The sequence below is a fragment of the Schistocerca nitens genome, chromosome 11, assembly GCF_023898315.1.
Source record: "Schistocerca nitens isolate TAMUIC-IGC-003100 chromosome 11, iqSchNite1.1, whole genome shotgun sequence".
NCBI lineage: Eukaryota > Metazoa > Arthropoda > Insecta > Orthoptera > Acrididae > Schistocerca > Schistocerca nitens.
The window spans coordinates 103,481,994-103,496,615 of record NC_064624.1 but is presented as its reverse complement, the minus strand read 5'-3'; the positions used below and the strand labels follow the sequence as shown (position 1 = coordinate 103,496,615).

General features: G+C 42.4%; 1 protein-coding gene across 3 annotated transcripts in view; it reads right to left on the bottom strand.

Moving 5' to 3' along the window:
• The window catches only part of LOC126213133 (sorting nexin-13-like), a 399,760-nt gene that overhangs the window by 258,253 nt on the left and 126,885 nt on the right, over positions 1 to 14,622 (bottom strand). For all 3 annotated transcript variants that reach the window (XM_049940749.1, XM_049940751.1, XM_049940750.1), the window contains exon 8: positions 3,197 to 3,310. In XM_049940749.1, the coding sequence (XP_049796706.1) occupies positions 3,197 to 3,310 (114 nt within the window). The remainder of the gene's footprint in view (positions 1 to 3,196; positions 3,311 to 14,622) is intronic.

Sequence of the window (14,622 nt, the reverse complement as noted above, 5' to 3'; positions counted from 1 at the left end):
AGAGACTAGTGATTCTGTTCTGCTACTCTTCCCATTCCTTTGCAGGCTCTGAAAGATTCACACAGTGTTACCAGCAAACCTCAAAGTATTTATTTCTTCTCCCTGAACTTACATTCCATTTCCAAATCTCTCCTTGTGCTGCTTTCTCCACATTCAGAATGAATAAATTCTGGGCTATCCACAATAAATACAGGAGAGTATTTCTGCCTGTGGAGGTCACACCTTGTTCTGCTGTTTTAGCACAGCTGCTCCAACAAAGCTTGTTAAATACTGAACTGCTGTTTCTGGGTGTAATATTTTCAATTTGAGTTAGTGCACAACTGTTTGGAAAGAAACTGAACAACATTTTCCAAAAAGTCAACATTACTCTATAATATGTAAATCATTTATTTCTCAAACAACATCGCCACTCAGTCACATTTTCCAGGAAATGAAAAGACATTCTGCATGGGATAATCTAGTGAGGAGGGTTATGGATTATTTTTTTTTAAAAAATCTACTACCACATGTAAATATTTGTACACCTTGTGATTCTTCAGTTTCTCCCGGCATATTTCTTGCTCGAACAGTCCACGGGTGTACTACTGGTCCGTAGTGTGCAACGGGCACAATATTTCGGCAATCAGACGTGTCGTCATTGTCAGGTGCACTGCGCAGTTCGTCAGTGCACCTGACGATAGCGACATGTCTGATCGCCGAAATATTGTGCCCGTTGGACACTACGGACCAGTAGTACACCCGTGGACTGTTCGAGCATTTGTACATCTTGTTCGATAACATCAGACCAGTACAAAAGGCTGCAGGCATTTTTATAAGCGAAAAAGAAGTATTGTTTCTGAAATAAATGGTAATAACTTGGAAAATAAAAAGTAGTAAATTGGTTTTAGTATCCTCTGATGAATTAAGAAACTTAATTTTACTACAGATCAGTTTTAACCCTTTCTTGCCTGACGGTACTTAAAAGTACCAGTAAGTTTTGACTCTCATTATTTTCTCGTGGTGCAGTTTCGTGATCTGAGAGTCTGTCGGTATGTAACAGTAACTCTGCTCTACTGTTTCATAGATGTTATTGTGCAATACATAGACCTCTCTGGCAGTCAGAGCTTGAAATTGTTTTTCGCGCGCTGCTGTGAAAACAGAAGATTGTATGTGCTTGTTTCCATGGTGTTGCCTGAATTTGTGCGCAATTTATTGAAACTTCCGTTGAGTTTTCCATTGTACGTACTTACCTTCTTTGTCTTTTTATAATAGTTTGAAGCATTACGTTACAAGTGAATGAGATAAAGTGGAAAATATAAGGCGGACTTATTAGTACCGTCAGGTTGTGCGAACACTTTATTGTAGCAAGAACGCGTTACCTCTCACTAGTTGTTCTGTCCACTTTTTCTCACACAGAAATCCGTAAATACATTTGCCTGTGGAACAATTAGAACAAACAGGAAAGGTTTGCCAGGGAATTTACCTAAAGAAAAATGTCTAAATCAAATCACAGAGAGTCATCTTTAGACCTAACAGTATTTCAATGGAAGAAAAATAAAGTAGTGTATTTTGTTTCAAACTTCCATGGCACTGAACAGAGCGTAGTGACAAGAAAACAGGAAGATGGAACTAGTATGACTATACCATGTCCAGTTATTGTATGTCATTACAATAAAAACATGGGTGGTGTGGATCATGCAGACAGATTACGTTCAACTTATGGTCTTGACAAGCGATCAAAGAAATGGTGGCACCGTCTCTTCTGGGGAGCAATAGAAATTGCTTTTGTCAATGCTTACGTCATTTTCATTGATCTACATGGGGCACTGCCACTGCTGGAATTCAGGCATGCTGTGGCACTAGGGCTAATGAATGAACAGCAAGTGCCAGATCTCAAAAAGAGAGACTCTGGTAAAGATGAAATAACTCTCCCAAAGAGAAGGAAGGATAGCTTTTCTGTTCCGAAGAATGTACGTCTTGGTAACCGAGGGAACTATTTTGTAGTGTTCAGTTGTAAAAGAGGACGATGCGAAATGTGTGCGAAAAATAAAATTCAGTCGAGACTACATTCTCAATGTAGTACATGTAAAGTGTATTTGTGCTGCAATGAGAAAAAGAAGTGTTTCCTACAATTTCATGAGTTATCACTAAATATGTGGTATGTATATACTGTAAAAAATGTGTAGCTAAGTTACTATGTATTGTGAAGTTGCTCTAGGATAAATTTATGCGAAATTTAAAAAAAAATTCAGATATATCATATTTCTGTCACTTAATTTTCTAATGTAAAAATATTTAATATTTATGTGGCATAAAGTACAAGTTATAAAAATTGGAGCATTTTTCTGCGCATGTTGTGATTCTGTCCATGAAGTCTGACGGTACTTCTGAGTACCAGGAGAGAAAAAAGTTGTGAAAAATAAAATAAAATTTTACAAAAAATCCTACCATCATTTGAGGCCACAATAGCATAAATTCTGCAAAGAAAATGTTAAAAAGGAAATTTTATTTTATGTCAGGAAACAAAGGGTTAAACTGATAACATTATAGGACCTATTCTTGCTATCCTTTGCCAGGGGTTCTTAGTAACAAAAGATATTAATCCCGTTTGGCTCACAATTTTTGACACAGAACAAGTTGTTTGAAATACAAACAATTTTATTACATTTCAGTCGTGCAGTGTGTTGGTATGTGTAACTTCAATTTCTTTATGTTACCTAGTTTCTTCTCAATTTCACACAGTATTGTGGATAAGTCCAAGCACATACTAACAACGGGCAGTTGATTATTGAAAGCAACCATTTTTTAAAATATAAACAGAAGTCTATCAATTGAATTCTTTCAATACTTTGAAAAAGATTATTATGCATCATATAGCGGAGATGCTGAGTCACAGATAGGCACAACAGAAAGTCTGTCAAACAAGTAAGCTTTTGGCCAAAAGGCCATCATCGGAATCTCTCTCTCTCTCTCTCTCTCTCTCTCTCTCTCTCTCTCTCACACACACACACACACACACACACACACACACACACAGTGTCTGGCTGCGAAGACAGTGGTGTGGCGTGCACATTGGGAAGGATGAAGAATACTGTAAAACTCACAATGACAGAAAATAGTTTACCAGATTTAGGAGTGCCTGTTAGAAATTGAATAGCGCGCTCTGGATGCCTGCTGCTCGGTAGGCACATACATCTACAAATGACAAAGTACTTACCAGCTGTGCAATCTCCCTCACAACAATCTCCCTCGTCGCCATCAGCTCGTCGCGGTTGTCGGTGACGCGGAGCGCAGTGAGGAAGGCTTCACTCGTCAGTGGGATCTCCTTACACTGCGAACAAACGCAGTGCTGTGTCCTCGATACAGTTTTATACAGTTAGGCACGGATACGCTGTCTCCTTCTGAACAAAAATACGGGAGAACAGCGATCCTCGTCAGCTCGAGATTCTGGTGAATCCTTCCAAACCGATGTTTCCAAGTTAACAACATCAAAGTGGGAAAAGGTTTTGAGAATTTTAAAGGTAAATATTTTTAGAAACAATACAATTACTTTGAAACTTCCTGACAGATTAAAAGTGTGTGCCAATCTGGGACTCAAACCCAAAACCTCGTGTTTCGCAGGCAAGCATTCGACCTGAGAACAACTTGTGACCTGCCCTCACGGCTTTATTTCCACCAGTACCTCATCTCCTATCTTTTGAACTTCACAAACGTTCTCCGTCATAGCCTGCACGACTAGCACTCCACGAGAAGTGGACACTGCTGAGAAATGGCTTAGTTACAGCCTAGGTAGTAAAATGGTCTGTTACAAATAACGTTTTCCATTTTCTTATTTTTGTAAAAATTAAAAGGTGGGCCTCATCTTATTGGACTGACAGTTAGCAAACACCCTGCAGCAGAATAGATGGTGCACTTGTCCCAATAATGAACTAGTTTTTTGGCAAGTGCTCCACTGACTGAGCAACCCAAGCACAACTCACAACCCATCCTTACAGCTTTATTTTTCTGCCGGGTCATTCCATGTCCCGTCATCCGGGCCGTGACACCCATTATCTAGTCGTGAACTGTGATTTTGTGTACTGCTTTTGTACCTAATGTCAAGAACTTTTGCCAATTTTTATTGTTTATAAACATTCTGGTGGTAACAATTGCTGAAAGTTTGATGCAATGTGTTACTTCAAAGCATACAATTATTACCCAAGAGACATTAACAACGTAAGTACACATATCAATACCCAAATTGAACAAAAACTGCAGTACATGAAACAAAATTACACATTATAAATTATAGGGCAACTTGTACATTACATGCCGTATGAACACTTTCTTACCTCTGCCATTTAAAAATACATAGCATTTTATTCATAATATTTAAGCTTTCTGTCAAAAGCCAATATTGTCAACACCGCACAAAATGCTGGTGCTGCAATCTGCATTCAAGTTCACTCGGAACTACACAGGTGACAAGACACTTTGATGCTTAGCTAATATTTTTTTGTACGAGAACCATTTTTCTTCCACCAACTTTGAGGACTCTTCACTTAGAGAATACGTACGGCCCGTTGCTGTGGTGGTATCAACTTTTCACAGAATATGAGAGAAAGAAACATCACAAACATCATTATCAGGCCAATAGAAGGATGGGGATGATTCATGAGGATGCATGAACCTTACTGTAACACCTCCTCCTTCACAATTCACCTTCTCAATAATTCCCAAATGCCAAGAAGAGTCATATGCACATGCAACAGCAGTTGGGCTGCACAGTGCATTCTGGCATTAGTGGTGGACGTGCATCTGAGAAATCATGCAAGATACTAAAATCTGTATCACAGCTCAGCCTTTTTGCTCCAATATTGTTTGGTGATACTGGTACAATGTGATGCATAGATCATGTCCCAGGAATTGTTTTTGCACTTGTGAAGCACTGAGGAAGATAATGTCTGACTTTTACCATTCCATCTTTTCAAACAAAGAAAATTGTAATTCCTTGCAGGTACTCATGACAGAAATCAAATACCTGTGAAGCTGTAAGTATTTGATCTTTATAAACTCTTTGCAAACTTTTTTTTGTGACAAGTCTTTTAACAGTGCCAGCCAATACCATCACAGGGAGATTTGCCATGGCTCGTAGCAAAAAAGGACCAGCTGCAATTTATGTTGAAGTCATGTTCATGGTAGCAGATATTTCTGAAATTCTTACAATTTTTATATTATGCAGCACAACCATCAGCGAAATATTCAACATACACAAGATGAATTTCTGAAAATTCACACTTTAAAAAATTCAATACAGTCTTCTGAGTCTGGTACACCAAGGCAACATCATGAGAAACAATACAAATACTTTTTGCTTGCAACTGTTTGTCCTTTTTGTAATACACAGGGTGTTACAAAAAGGTACCGCCAAACTTTCAGGAAACATTCCTCACACACAAATAAAGAAAATATGTTATATGGACACGTGTCCAGAAACGCTTACTTTCCATGTTAGAGCTCATTTTATTACTTCTCTTCAAATCACATTAATCACGGAATGGAAACACACAGGAACAGAACGTACCAGCGTGACTTCAAACACTTTGTTACAGGAAACGTTCAAAATGTCCTCCGTTAGCGAGGATACGTGCATCCACCCTCCGTCGCATGGAATCCCTGTTGCGCTGATGCGGCCCTGGAGAATGGTGTATTGTATCACAGCCGTCCACAATACGAGCACAAAGAGTCTCCATATTTGGTACCGGGGTTGCGTAGACGAGAGCTTTCAAATGCCCCCGTAAATGAAAGTCGAGAGGGTTGAGGTCAGGAGAGCGTGGAGGCCACAGAATTGGTCCACCTCTACTAATCCATCGGTCACCGAATCTGTTGTTGAGAAGTGTACGAACACTTCGACTGAAATGTGCAGGAGCTCCATCGTGCATGAACCACATGTTGTGTCGTACTTGTACAGGCACGTGATCTAGCAGCACAGGTAGAGTATCCCGTATGAAATCATGATAACGTGCTCCATTGAGCGTAGGTGGAAGAACATGGGGCCCAATCGAGACATCACCAACAATGCCTGCCCAAACGTTCACAGAAAATCTGTGTTGATGACGTGATTGCACAACTGCGTGCGGATTCTCGTCAGCCCACACATGTCTATTGTGAAAATTTACAATTTGATCATGTCGGAATGAAGCCTCGTCCGTAAAGAGAACATTTGCACTGAAATGAGGATTGACACATTGTCGGATGAACCATTCGCAGAAGTGTACCCGTGGAGGTCAATCAGCTGCTGATAGTGCCTGCACACGCTGTACACGGTACGGAAGCAACTGGTTCTCCCGTAGCACTCTCCATACAGTGACGTAGTCAACGTTACCTTGTACAGCAGCAACTTCTCTGACGCTGACATTAGGGTTATCGTCAACTGCACGAAGAATTGCCTCGTCCATTGCAGGTGTCCTCGTCGTTCTAGGTCTTCCCCAGTCGTGAGTCATAGGCTGGAATGTTCCGTGCTCCCTAAGACGTCGATCGATTGCTTCGAACGTCTTCATGTCGGGACACCTGCGCTCTGGAAATCTGTCTCGATACAAACGTACCGCGCCACGGCTATTGCCCCGTGCTAATCCATACATCAAATGGGCATCTGCCAACTCCGCATTTGTAAACATTGCACTGACTGCAAAACCACGTTCGTGATGAACACTAACCTGTCGATGCTACGTACTGATGTGCTCGATGCTAGTACTGTAGAGCAATGAGTCGCATGTCAACACAAGCACCGAAGTCAACATTACCTTCCTTCAATTGGGCCAACTGGCGGTGAATCGAGGAAGTACAGTACATACTGACGAAACTAAAATGAGCTCTAACATGGAAAGTAAGCGTTTCCGGACACATGTCCACATAACATCTTTTCTTTATTTGTGTGTGAGGAATGTTTCCTGAAAGTTTGGCCGTACCTTTCTGTAACACCCTGTATATGGACAGTGTGAAGAGTGCAGCTGCCATTGTTCCAATGGTTTCAGATAATCAGATTGTGATTGAGAAATAAAAGAGTGTGGAGTAAGTTTTTCAATTTTCTTAATTAGTGTGTAACAGAATTCTGATAGAGAAATGATTTGAACTACGTGTTGATACCCATTGACTGTACTGAACCATCTCATCGGGTCATATAGTCTTCATTTCATTTTCTAAGTGGGTTTGAAGCAATGAACTGGTGGGGCATTTTTCACACAGACGAAGCATACAGGGTCGGTTATTTATATAACATGTTGTTATTTTAAGTAAATCTTGGTATGTTTCTTTAACAGAAATGGAATTTAGAAGCAATTTAACGTTTTGGTGGTAAATGCACACACTTATGGTGTGTGTTCCTGAAGATCCTGCAACTATACACTGTTTTGGTTGAAAAGATGCAAATTTTGAGAATCCTACTTTGTCTTCAGGATAATAATTTTTTTTTTTTTTTAATAGAGAGAATACAGTTCAGTTAAATTACTTAAAACAGGACACTTTCGTTCATAGGTATTTTTGCTGGTGCTCATTTTGTCTTTTTCTCGGGCATTATTCTTCTGTATCCAAATAAAAACACTCTACTTTTTGCACTGTACCATATGGCAATGTCTCCCCTCTTTCTTGCTCAGCCATCGATAAAATACCCTTCTCCATTAAAAGAGCTCTAGCCCGTCATACCAAATATTCAGAAATGCGAAATTTGGAACTGACTTCCTGTCGAGACCAAGTTGCCGCCACAAGAGTAAGTAACTGAAGTTTTTCACGGTTATATGCATATTCGATTTTCTGTTTGATTTTGTACATGAGCTCATCATAATGTTTTGCCTTTTCTTCCAGTTCTGTTAAATCACTGTCAGGGATGGTGCTTGCGTCAGCAGCCAGCTCAACTTGATACGTATGTGAAGTTTTACTTTTCAGAGCCCCAGTTCGTTTGGCTGCTGCATACCGACGATTGCGAGCAACTGAAGGCAGCTTTGCAGGAGATACTCCTACGCTAGTTAAGCTAGTATTGAGCAGAGATTTTTCAGTAGTCTGCACCTTCACATTACTGTCATTGATATAGTCTGGTGATGAGTCGTCACTTACTTGTTTTTCATTTATAAATTTGATACAGGTTGGGCACATTTTCTCCCCAGGAATAAAGCTAAAGCCTCTCATTTTGAATGTCTTTGCCTTTTCTAAACTAATTTCACACAGTCCAGATGAAACAGTTCGTTTATGGCACTTGAAGGGATCACAGTAAATTTTCTTATGTAGAGAGAATCTGTGCAGGTACCTGTCTTTGTGTTTCACACACACACACACACACACACACACACACACACACACACACACAAAACACTTAAATCACAATATGAATGACTGTTGCTTCGCCATGGTAAAAGTTCTTGTTCTTCACTGGTCAGTTCATTCACACAAGTCAGGGCATTATCACATATCTTGCAGATACCGTCCAAGATAACTGTGCCTACTTGTACTTTCCATACTGCTTCAGTCATAAAACCAATATTTGTCAATAATAATCCAAAAGATGATTGGTGTAACCTAAAAAGTAATTAAATAACAATAAAAAGTCATTCTATCCCATTGTTTCGTTACAAAAGTATTTCACATTATAACTGTAACATTAGGGGACTTACTTTTGCTTTGGAATGAATAGTTAAAAACTGCAACAATTGAATTTTTAGCCAATAACTGACTCCGGATACAACTCAGTATAAGAGCTCAGAACTGCATGCTCAGTGAACACATGAGGCAAAACAAAGGAACTGGGTGATGTAGTACATGTAGTGACAATAAAACAGTGTTCTCAGATATGATTTGTGCCTAGGGAAATCCAGGGAAGCCAACTTCAGCAATTTACTGGTGCCACGGTAGTCATGAATTAGCAAATTCAATATTTCTTTTACAATAACATTGCTTTTCACACTTCCCATTATTTCTACAACCTGATTCTTATTCTGAGACATAATGGAATATTTATAATGATACTGTAAATTTTTCAGAGGTATCTATGAGGCGGCAATACCTTAAAAAATTATGATGTCCATGCATGGATTTTGCTTAAAAGAAATTATTTACTATTTTTTTCTGAGATCCAGATGATCGATATTTGCTACAAGAAGCATGACTAAAAAAAATACACTCCTGGAAATGGAAAAAAGAACACATTGACACCGGTGTGTCAGACCCACCATACTTGCTCCGGACACTGCGAGAGGGCTGTACAAGCAATGATCACACGCACGGCACAGCGGACACACCAGGAACCGCGGTGTTGGCCGTCAAATGGCGCTAGCTGCGCAGCATTTGTGCACCACCGCCGTCAGTGTCAGCCAGTTTGCCGTGGCATACGGAGCTCCATCGCAGTCTTTAACACTGGTAGCATGCCGCGACAGCGTGGACGTGAACCGTATGTGCAGTTGACGGACTTTGAGCGAGGGCGTATAGTGGGCATGCGGGAGGCCGGGTGGACGTACCGCCGAATTGCTCAACACGTGGGGCGTGAGGTCTCCACAGTACATCGATGTTGTCGCCAGTGGTCGGCGGAAGGTGCACGTGCCCGTCGACCTGGGACCGGACCGCAGCGACGCACGGATGCACGCCAAGACCGTAGGATCCTACGCAGTGCCGTAGGGGACCGCACCGCCACTTCCCAGCAAATTAGGGACACTGTTGCTCCTGGGGTATCGGCGAGGACCATTCGCAACCGTCTCCATGAAGCTGGGCTACGGTCCCGCACACCGTTAGGCTGTCTTCCGCTCACGCCCCAACATCGTGCAGCCCGCCTCCAGTGGTGTCGCGACAGGCGTGAATGGAGGGACGAATGGCGATGTGTCGTCTTCAGCAATGAGAGTCGCTTCTGCCTTGGTGCCAATGATGGTCGTATGCGTGTATGGCGCCGTGCAGGTGAGCGCCACAATCAGGACTGCATACGACCGAGGCACACAGGGCCAACACCCAGCATCATGGTGTGGGGAGCGATCTCCTACACTGGCCGTACACCACTGGTGATCATCGAGGGGACACTGAATAGTGCACGGTACATCCAAACCGTCATCGAACCCATCGTTCTACCATTCCTAGACCGGCAAGGGAACTTGCTGTACCAACAGGACAATGCACGTCCGCATGTATCCCGTGCCACCCAACGTGCTCTAGAAGGTGTAAGTCAACTACCCTGGCCAGCAAGATCTCCGGATCTGTCCCCCATTGAGCACGTTTGGGACTGGATGAAGCGTCGTCTCACGTGGTCTGCACGTCCAGCACGAACGCTGGTCCAACTGAGGCGCCAGGTGGAAATGGCATGGCAAGCCGTTCCACAGGACTACATCCAGCATCTCTACGATCGTCTCCATGGGAGAATAGCAGCCTGCATTGCTGCGAAAGGTGGATATACACTGTACTAGTGCCGACATTGTGCATGCTCTGTTGCCTGTGTCTATGTGCCTGTGGTTCTGTCAGTGTGATCATGTGATGTATCTGACCCCAGGAATGTGTCAATAAAGTTTCCCCCTCCTGGGACAATGAATTCACGGTGTTCTTATTTCAATTTCCAGGAGTGTATAAACCTTCCTCCTTAACTAAAAGAAAATTCAAGCTTCCACAGCAAAAACTCTAGGAACTATTGCATTTTTAAATTATAAAGGAGCTCGTCTATGAAAGCCTGAATTCCTGAATCTATACAACTTCTTTTTACTGCAAGTGAAAAAGTAATTGAGCTGCAACATTTACATTTTGGAAATGTGAATATATCTAGGTAAACTTCCACCACCCAAAATTTCAAGGATTTGTTTGACAATGGGTGTCATTTCCTAAAATTTCTGGATGATTTGACATGGAATGACCCCGCCAGTACCTCACCTCCTACCTCCAGAACGTTTCAGAAGCTCTCCTGTGGATCTTGCAGGACTAGCACTCCTGCAAGAAAGGATACTGCGGAGACATAGCTTTGCTACAGCCTGGGAGATGTTTCCACAAATTTTATCTGTCAGGAAGTTTCATATCAGTGCACACACCACTACAAGGAAAAATTTCACTCGAAGTCTTTGTCTTGTTATCTGAGCCACTTTTCCACAAATTCTTTGACCACCTCATTGCTGTCGAGCTTTTTTCACTTACTGCCTTCTCGACTGGACCCAAGTTAGATCAAATGTTAAAATTCTGTTTAGAAAAGGGTCAACTTCCCTTTCATAGTGTTATTTCAGATCTGTACACCGTCTTTTGCTGTTGCATTAACTCTTTTTGGACTCATCTTGTACTCTTTTTTTCTGTAGTCGGGTTTGTTACTGATAACATTATGAACTGTGAAAACATTTACTGCAACTGGTTTTGCTACACTGAAGCGCCAAAAAAACTGGTATAGGCACGCAAATTCAAATACAGAGAGATGTAAACAGGCAGAATACGGCACTACAATCGGCAACACCTATGTATGATGACAAGTGTCTGGCACAGTTGTTGGTTCGGTTACTGCTGTTACAATGGCAGGTTATCGAGATTTCTTAAGTGAGTTTGAACGTGGTGTTGCAGTCGGCGCATGAGCGATGGACACACCATCTCCGAGGTAGTGGTGAAGTGGAGATTTTCCCATACGGCCATTTCACGAGTGTACCGTGAATATCAGGAATCCAGTAAAACATCAACTCTCTGACATCACTGCGGCTAAAAAAAGATCCTGCAAGAACGGCACCAACAACAACTGAAGAGAATCGTTAAATGTGACAGAAGTGCAACCCTTCTGCAAAATTGCTGCACATTTCAATACTGGGCCATCAACAAGTGTCAGTGTGAGAACCATTCAATGAAACATCATCGATATGGGCTTTCACAGCCGAAGACCCACTCGTGTATCCTTGATAAATGTAAGACACAACGCTTTATGCCTCGCCTGAGCCCATCAACATCGACATTGGACTGTTGGTGTTGGAAACATGTTGACTGGTCAGACAAGCCTTGCTTCAAATTGTATTGAGCTGATGGACATGTATGGTTATGGAGACAACCTCATAAATCCATTGATCCTGCATGTCAGCAGGGGACTGTTCAAGCTGGTGGAGGCTCTGTAATGGTGTGGGGGTATGTGCAGTTGGAGTGATATGGGACCCCTGATAAGTCTAGGTAGCAATTTGACAGGTGACAGGTACGTAAGCATCCTGTCTGATCACCTGCATCCATTCGAGTCCATTGTGCATTCCGACGGACTTGGGCAATTCCAGCAGGACAATGTAACAACCCACACATGCAGAATTGCTACAGAGTGGCTCCAGGAACACTCTTCTGAGTTTAAACACTTCCACTGGTCACCGAACTCTCCAGATATGAACATTATTGAGCATATCTGGGATGCCTTGCAACTTGCTGTTCTGAAGAGATCGCCACCCCCTCGTACTCTTAGGGATTTATGGACAGTCCTGCAGGGTGCAGGGGCATGGTGTCAATTAGCTCCAGCACTACTTCAAACATTAGCCAATTTCATGCCACGTCATATTGCGGCACTTCTCCATGCTCCCAACGTGCCCTACACAATATTAGGCAGGTGTGCCAGTTTCTTTTGCTCCTCAGTGTATTTCATTGCTGTGCTAGATAGGGCATTTTGTCACCCAATGAGGGTAAGAATCTCGTAGTTGAGACAGACTAGTCCCATCAGTCCACTGAAAAGGTTTGGTTTACATAATGTGGAATGGTGAAAAATTTAACCTAAGTGGTCTGGGTTCATCACTGAACAGCACGACCAAGCAAGAAGAAGTAATTTTAGATCATAGAACCTTCAATTCCACACAGGCCACCAAGGCACCACAACCAGCAACCGAGTAAGTAAACGTTGCGAATCAGAATGAACGGCCACAGCCAAACTGCGGCCAAGAGCAGAGCTTTTGGGGAAGGAGACCAGACAGCGAGGTCATTGGTCTCATCGGATTGGGGAAGGGCGGGGAAGGAAGTCGGCCGTGCCCTTTGAAAGGAACCATTCCGGCACAAGAGCAGAGCTGACAGCAGGTATCAGAACACGCTGGTGGCTGCTTCACAACCCACAGCATTTATAGGTGCTTCCCCCACCACCGGGAGCTCCGAGCTAAGCAGATGCGAGTTGTCGTCACATCCTTCGATCCCACGAACCTCGCAGACTTGTTCTCCACGAACCCCCTGCCCCTGCCCCAAACCCACAACCACCACTCTTCACCCATCCCACAATGGCGTCCTCTTCCTCGCAGTCTCCCATTCCTACACGTCACTGTTATCACTCTCTTGAGTTCTTACTCTGTACACTGCTATGCTATATGCGAAAACGTATATCCGAAATACAGTGAACCTAAAACATATGCAACTGGAATCATTATTTCCTGTCAGGGAGACTGCAGTTTGCAATTCCTGAACGTCGGGTGTTCACCAAGGAAGTGTATAGACACCTGCTCTTCTTAATCTACACAAATGATTTAGGACACAATTTCAACAGGACTCTTAGAATGTTTGCTGATGATGCTTTTGTTTGAGGTACAGTAAAGTAATCAAAGGCTCAAACCAAATTACAAGGGTCATCCTGAAAGTAAAGGCTTCTATTTTTTTGCGGAGACTTTGGATGTCCGCACTCAATGTCCCTGGTGTAGCAGTAATGCTTGAACCTTTCTCTTTCACTTGCAGGCTGTTTCTTTGTTCTATGGCAGTTGGTGCCAGCAGAGAAGTGTTCCAAAACGGAGTCCGATGCGGATGCGCGTATAAAACAACAATGCAAGATTGAATTCCTGAGCCGATTGAAATCCGCTGACACCTGCTAAAGGTGTACGAGGACAATACAATAGATGTGAGCAATATGAGGTGACGGGTACAGCATTTTCGAGATGGTGAAAAGAGTGTGCATGAGACACCAAGGCCCGGTCGACCCTACACAGCTGTCATCCCTTGCAACGAAGAGTATCTCGATTAACTTGTCTGTGCTGATTGGTGGATAATGCAGAGAATTGCGTACAAATCTGAATGTCAGCTGTAATTCTTTGGAAACAATTTCAGAACATCTCTGTTATCACAAAGACTGTGCGAGATGGGTCCCATGGACGCTTACAGAAGAACCAAAAACTCATCGATAGGAAATTTGTTAGGATCCGCTGGGCCAATACAAAGCTAAAGGTGACAATTTCCTGAATAGCATCCTCACCGGAGATGAAACGTGGTGTCACCATTATGAGCCAGAATCCAAAAGACAGTCCACAGAATGGCATTATAATTTTAATTAATATTGTGTTCATACTGGTTGCTGGTGAGGAGGAAAGTTAGTTATTAGTATTTTATTCATGATCTCATTCATAAGCAGCCATATCACAGCCATCAGTCGCTCAAGAAAGTTATAATTAAGGTTTACTTGTTCAATCGGAATCGGACGATGACTCTCTGTGTCCGTAGTCTCGATGATTCGAAGCAATCTGGAATCCTGTGTAAACAAAATGACTTGTGTTGCGTAGTCAGTCGGGAAACCTCAGATCAAGCGGAAAGTTTGCTTTGATAGAGTTTAATTACCCGATGAAATAATGGAGCTCTTGGATCTAATTATTGCAGGTTCGTTTCCAATTCATCGGAAGTCCCCTTCTGATTACCATCGAAATGACACATCCGTGCAAATTTCCAATTAGAGGATACATATATAATGAA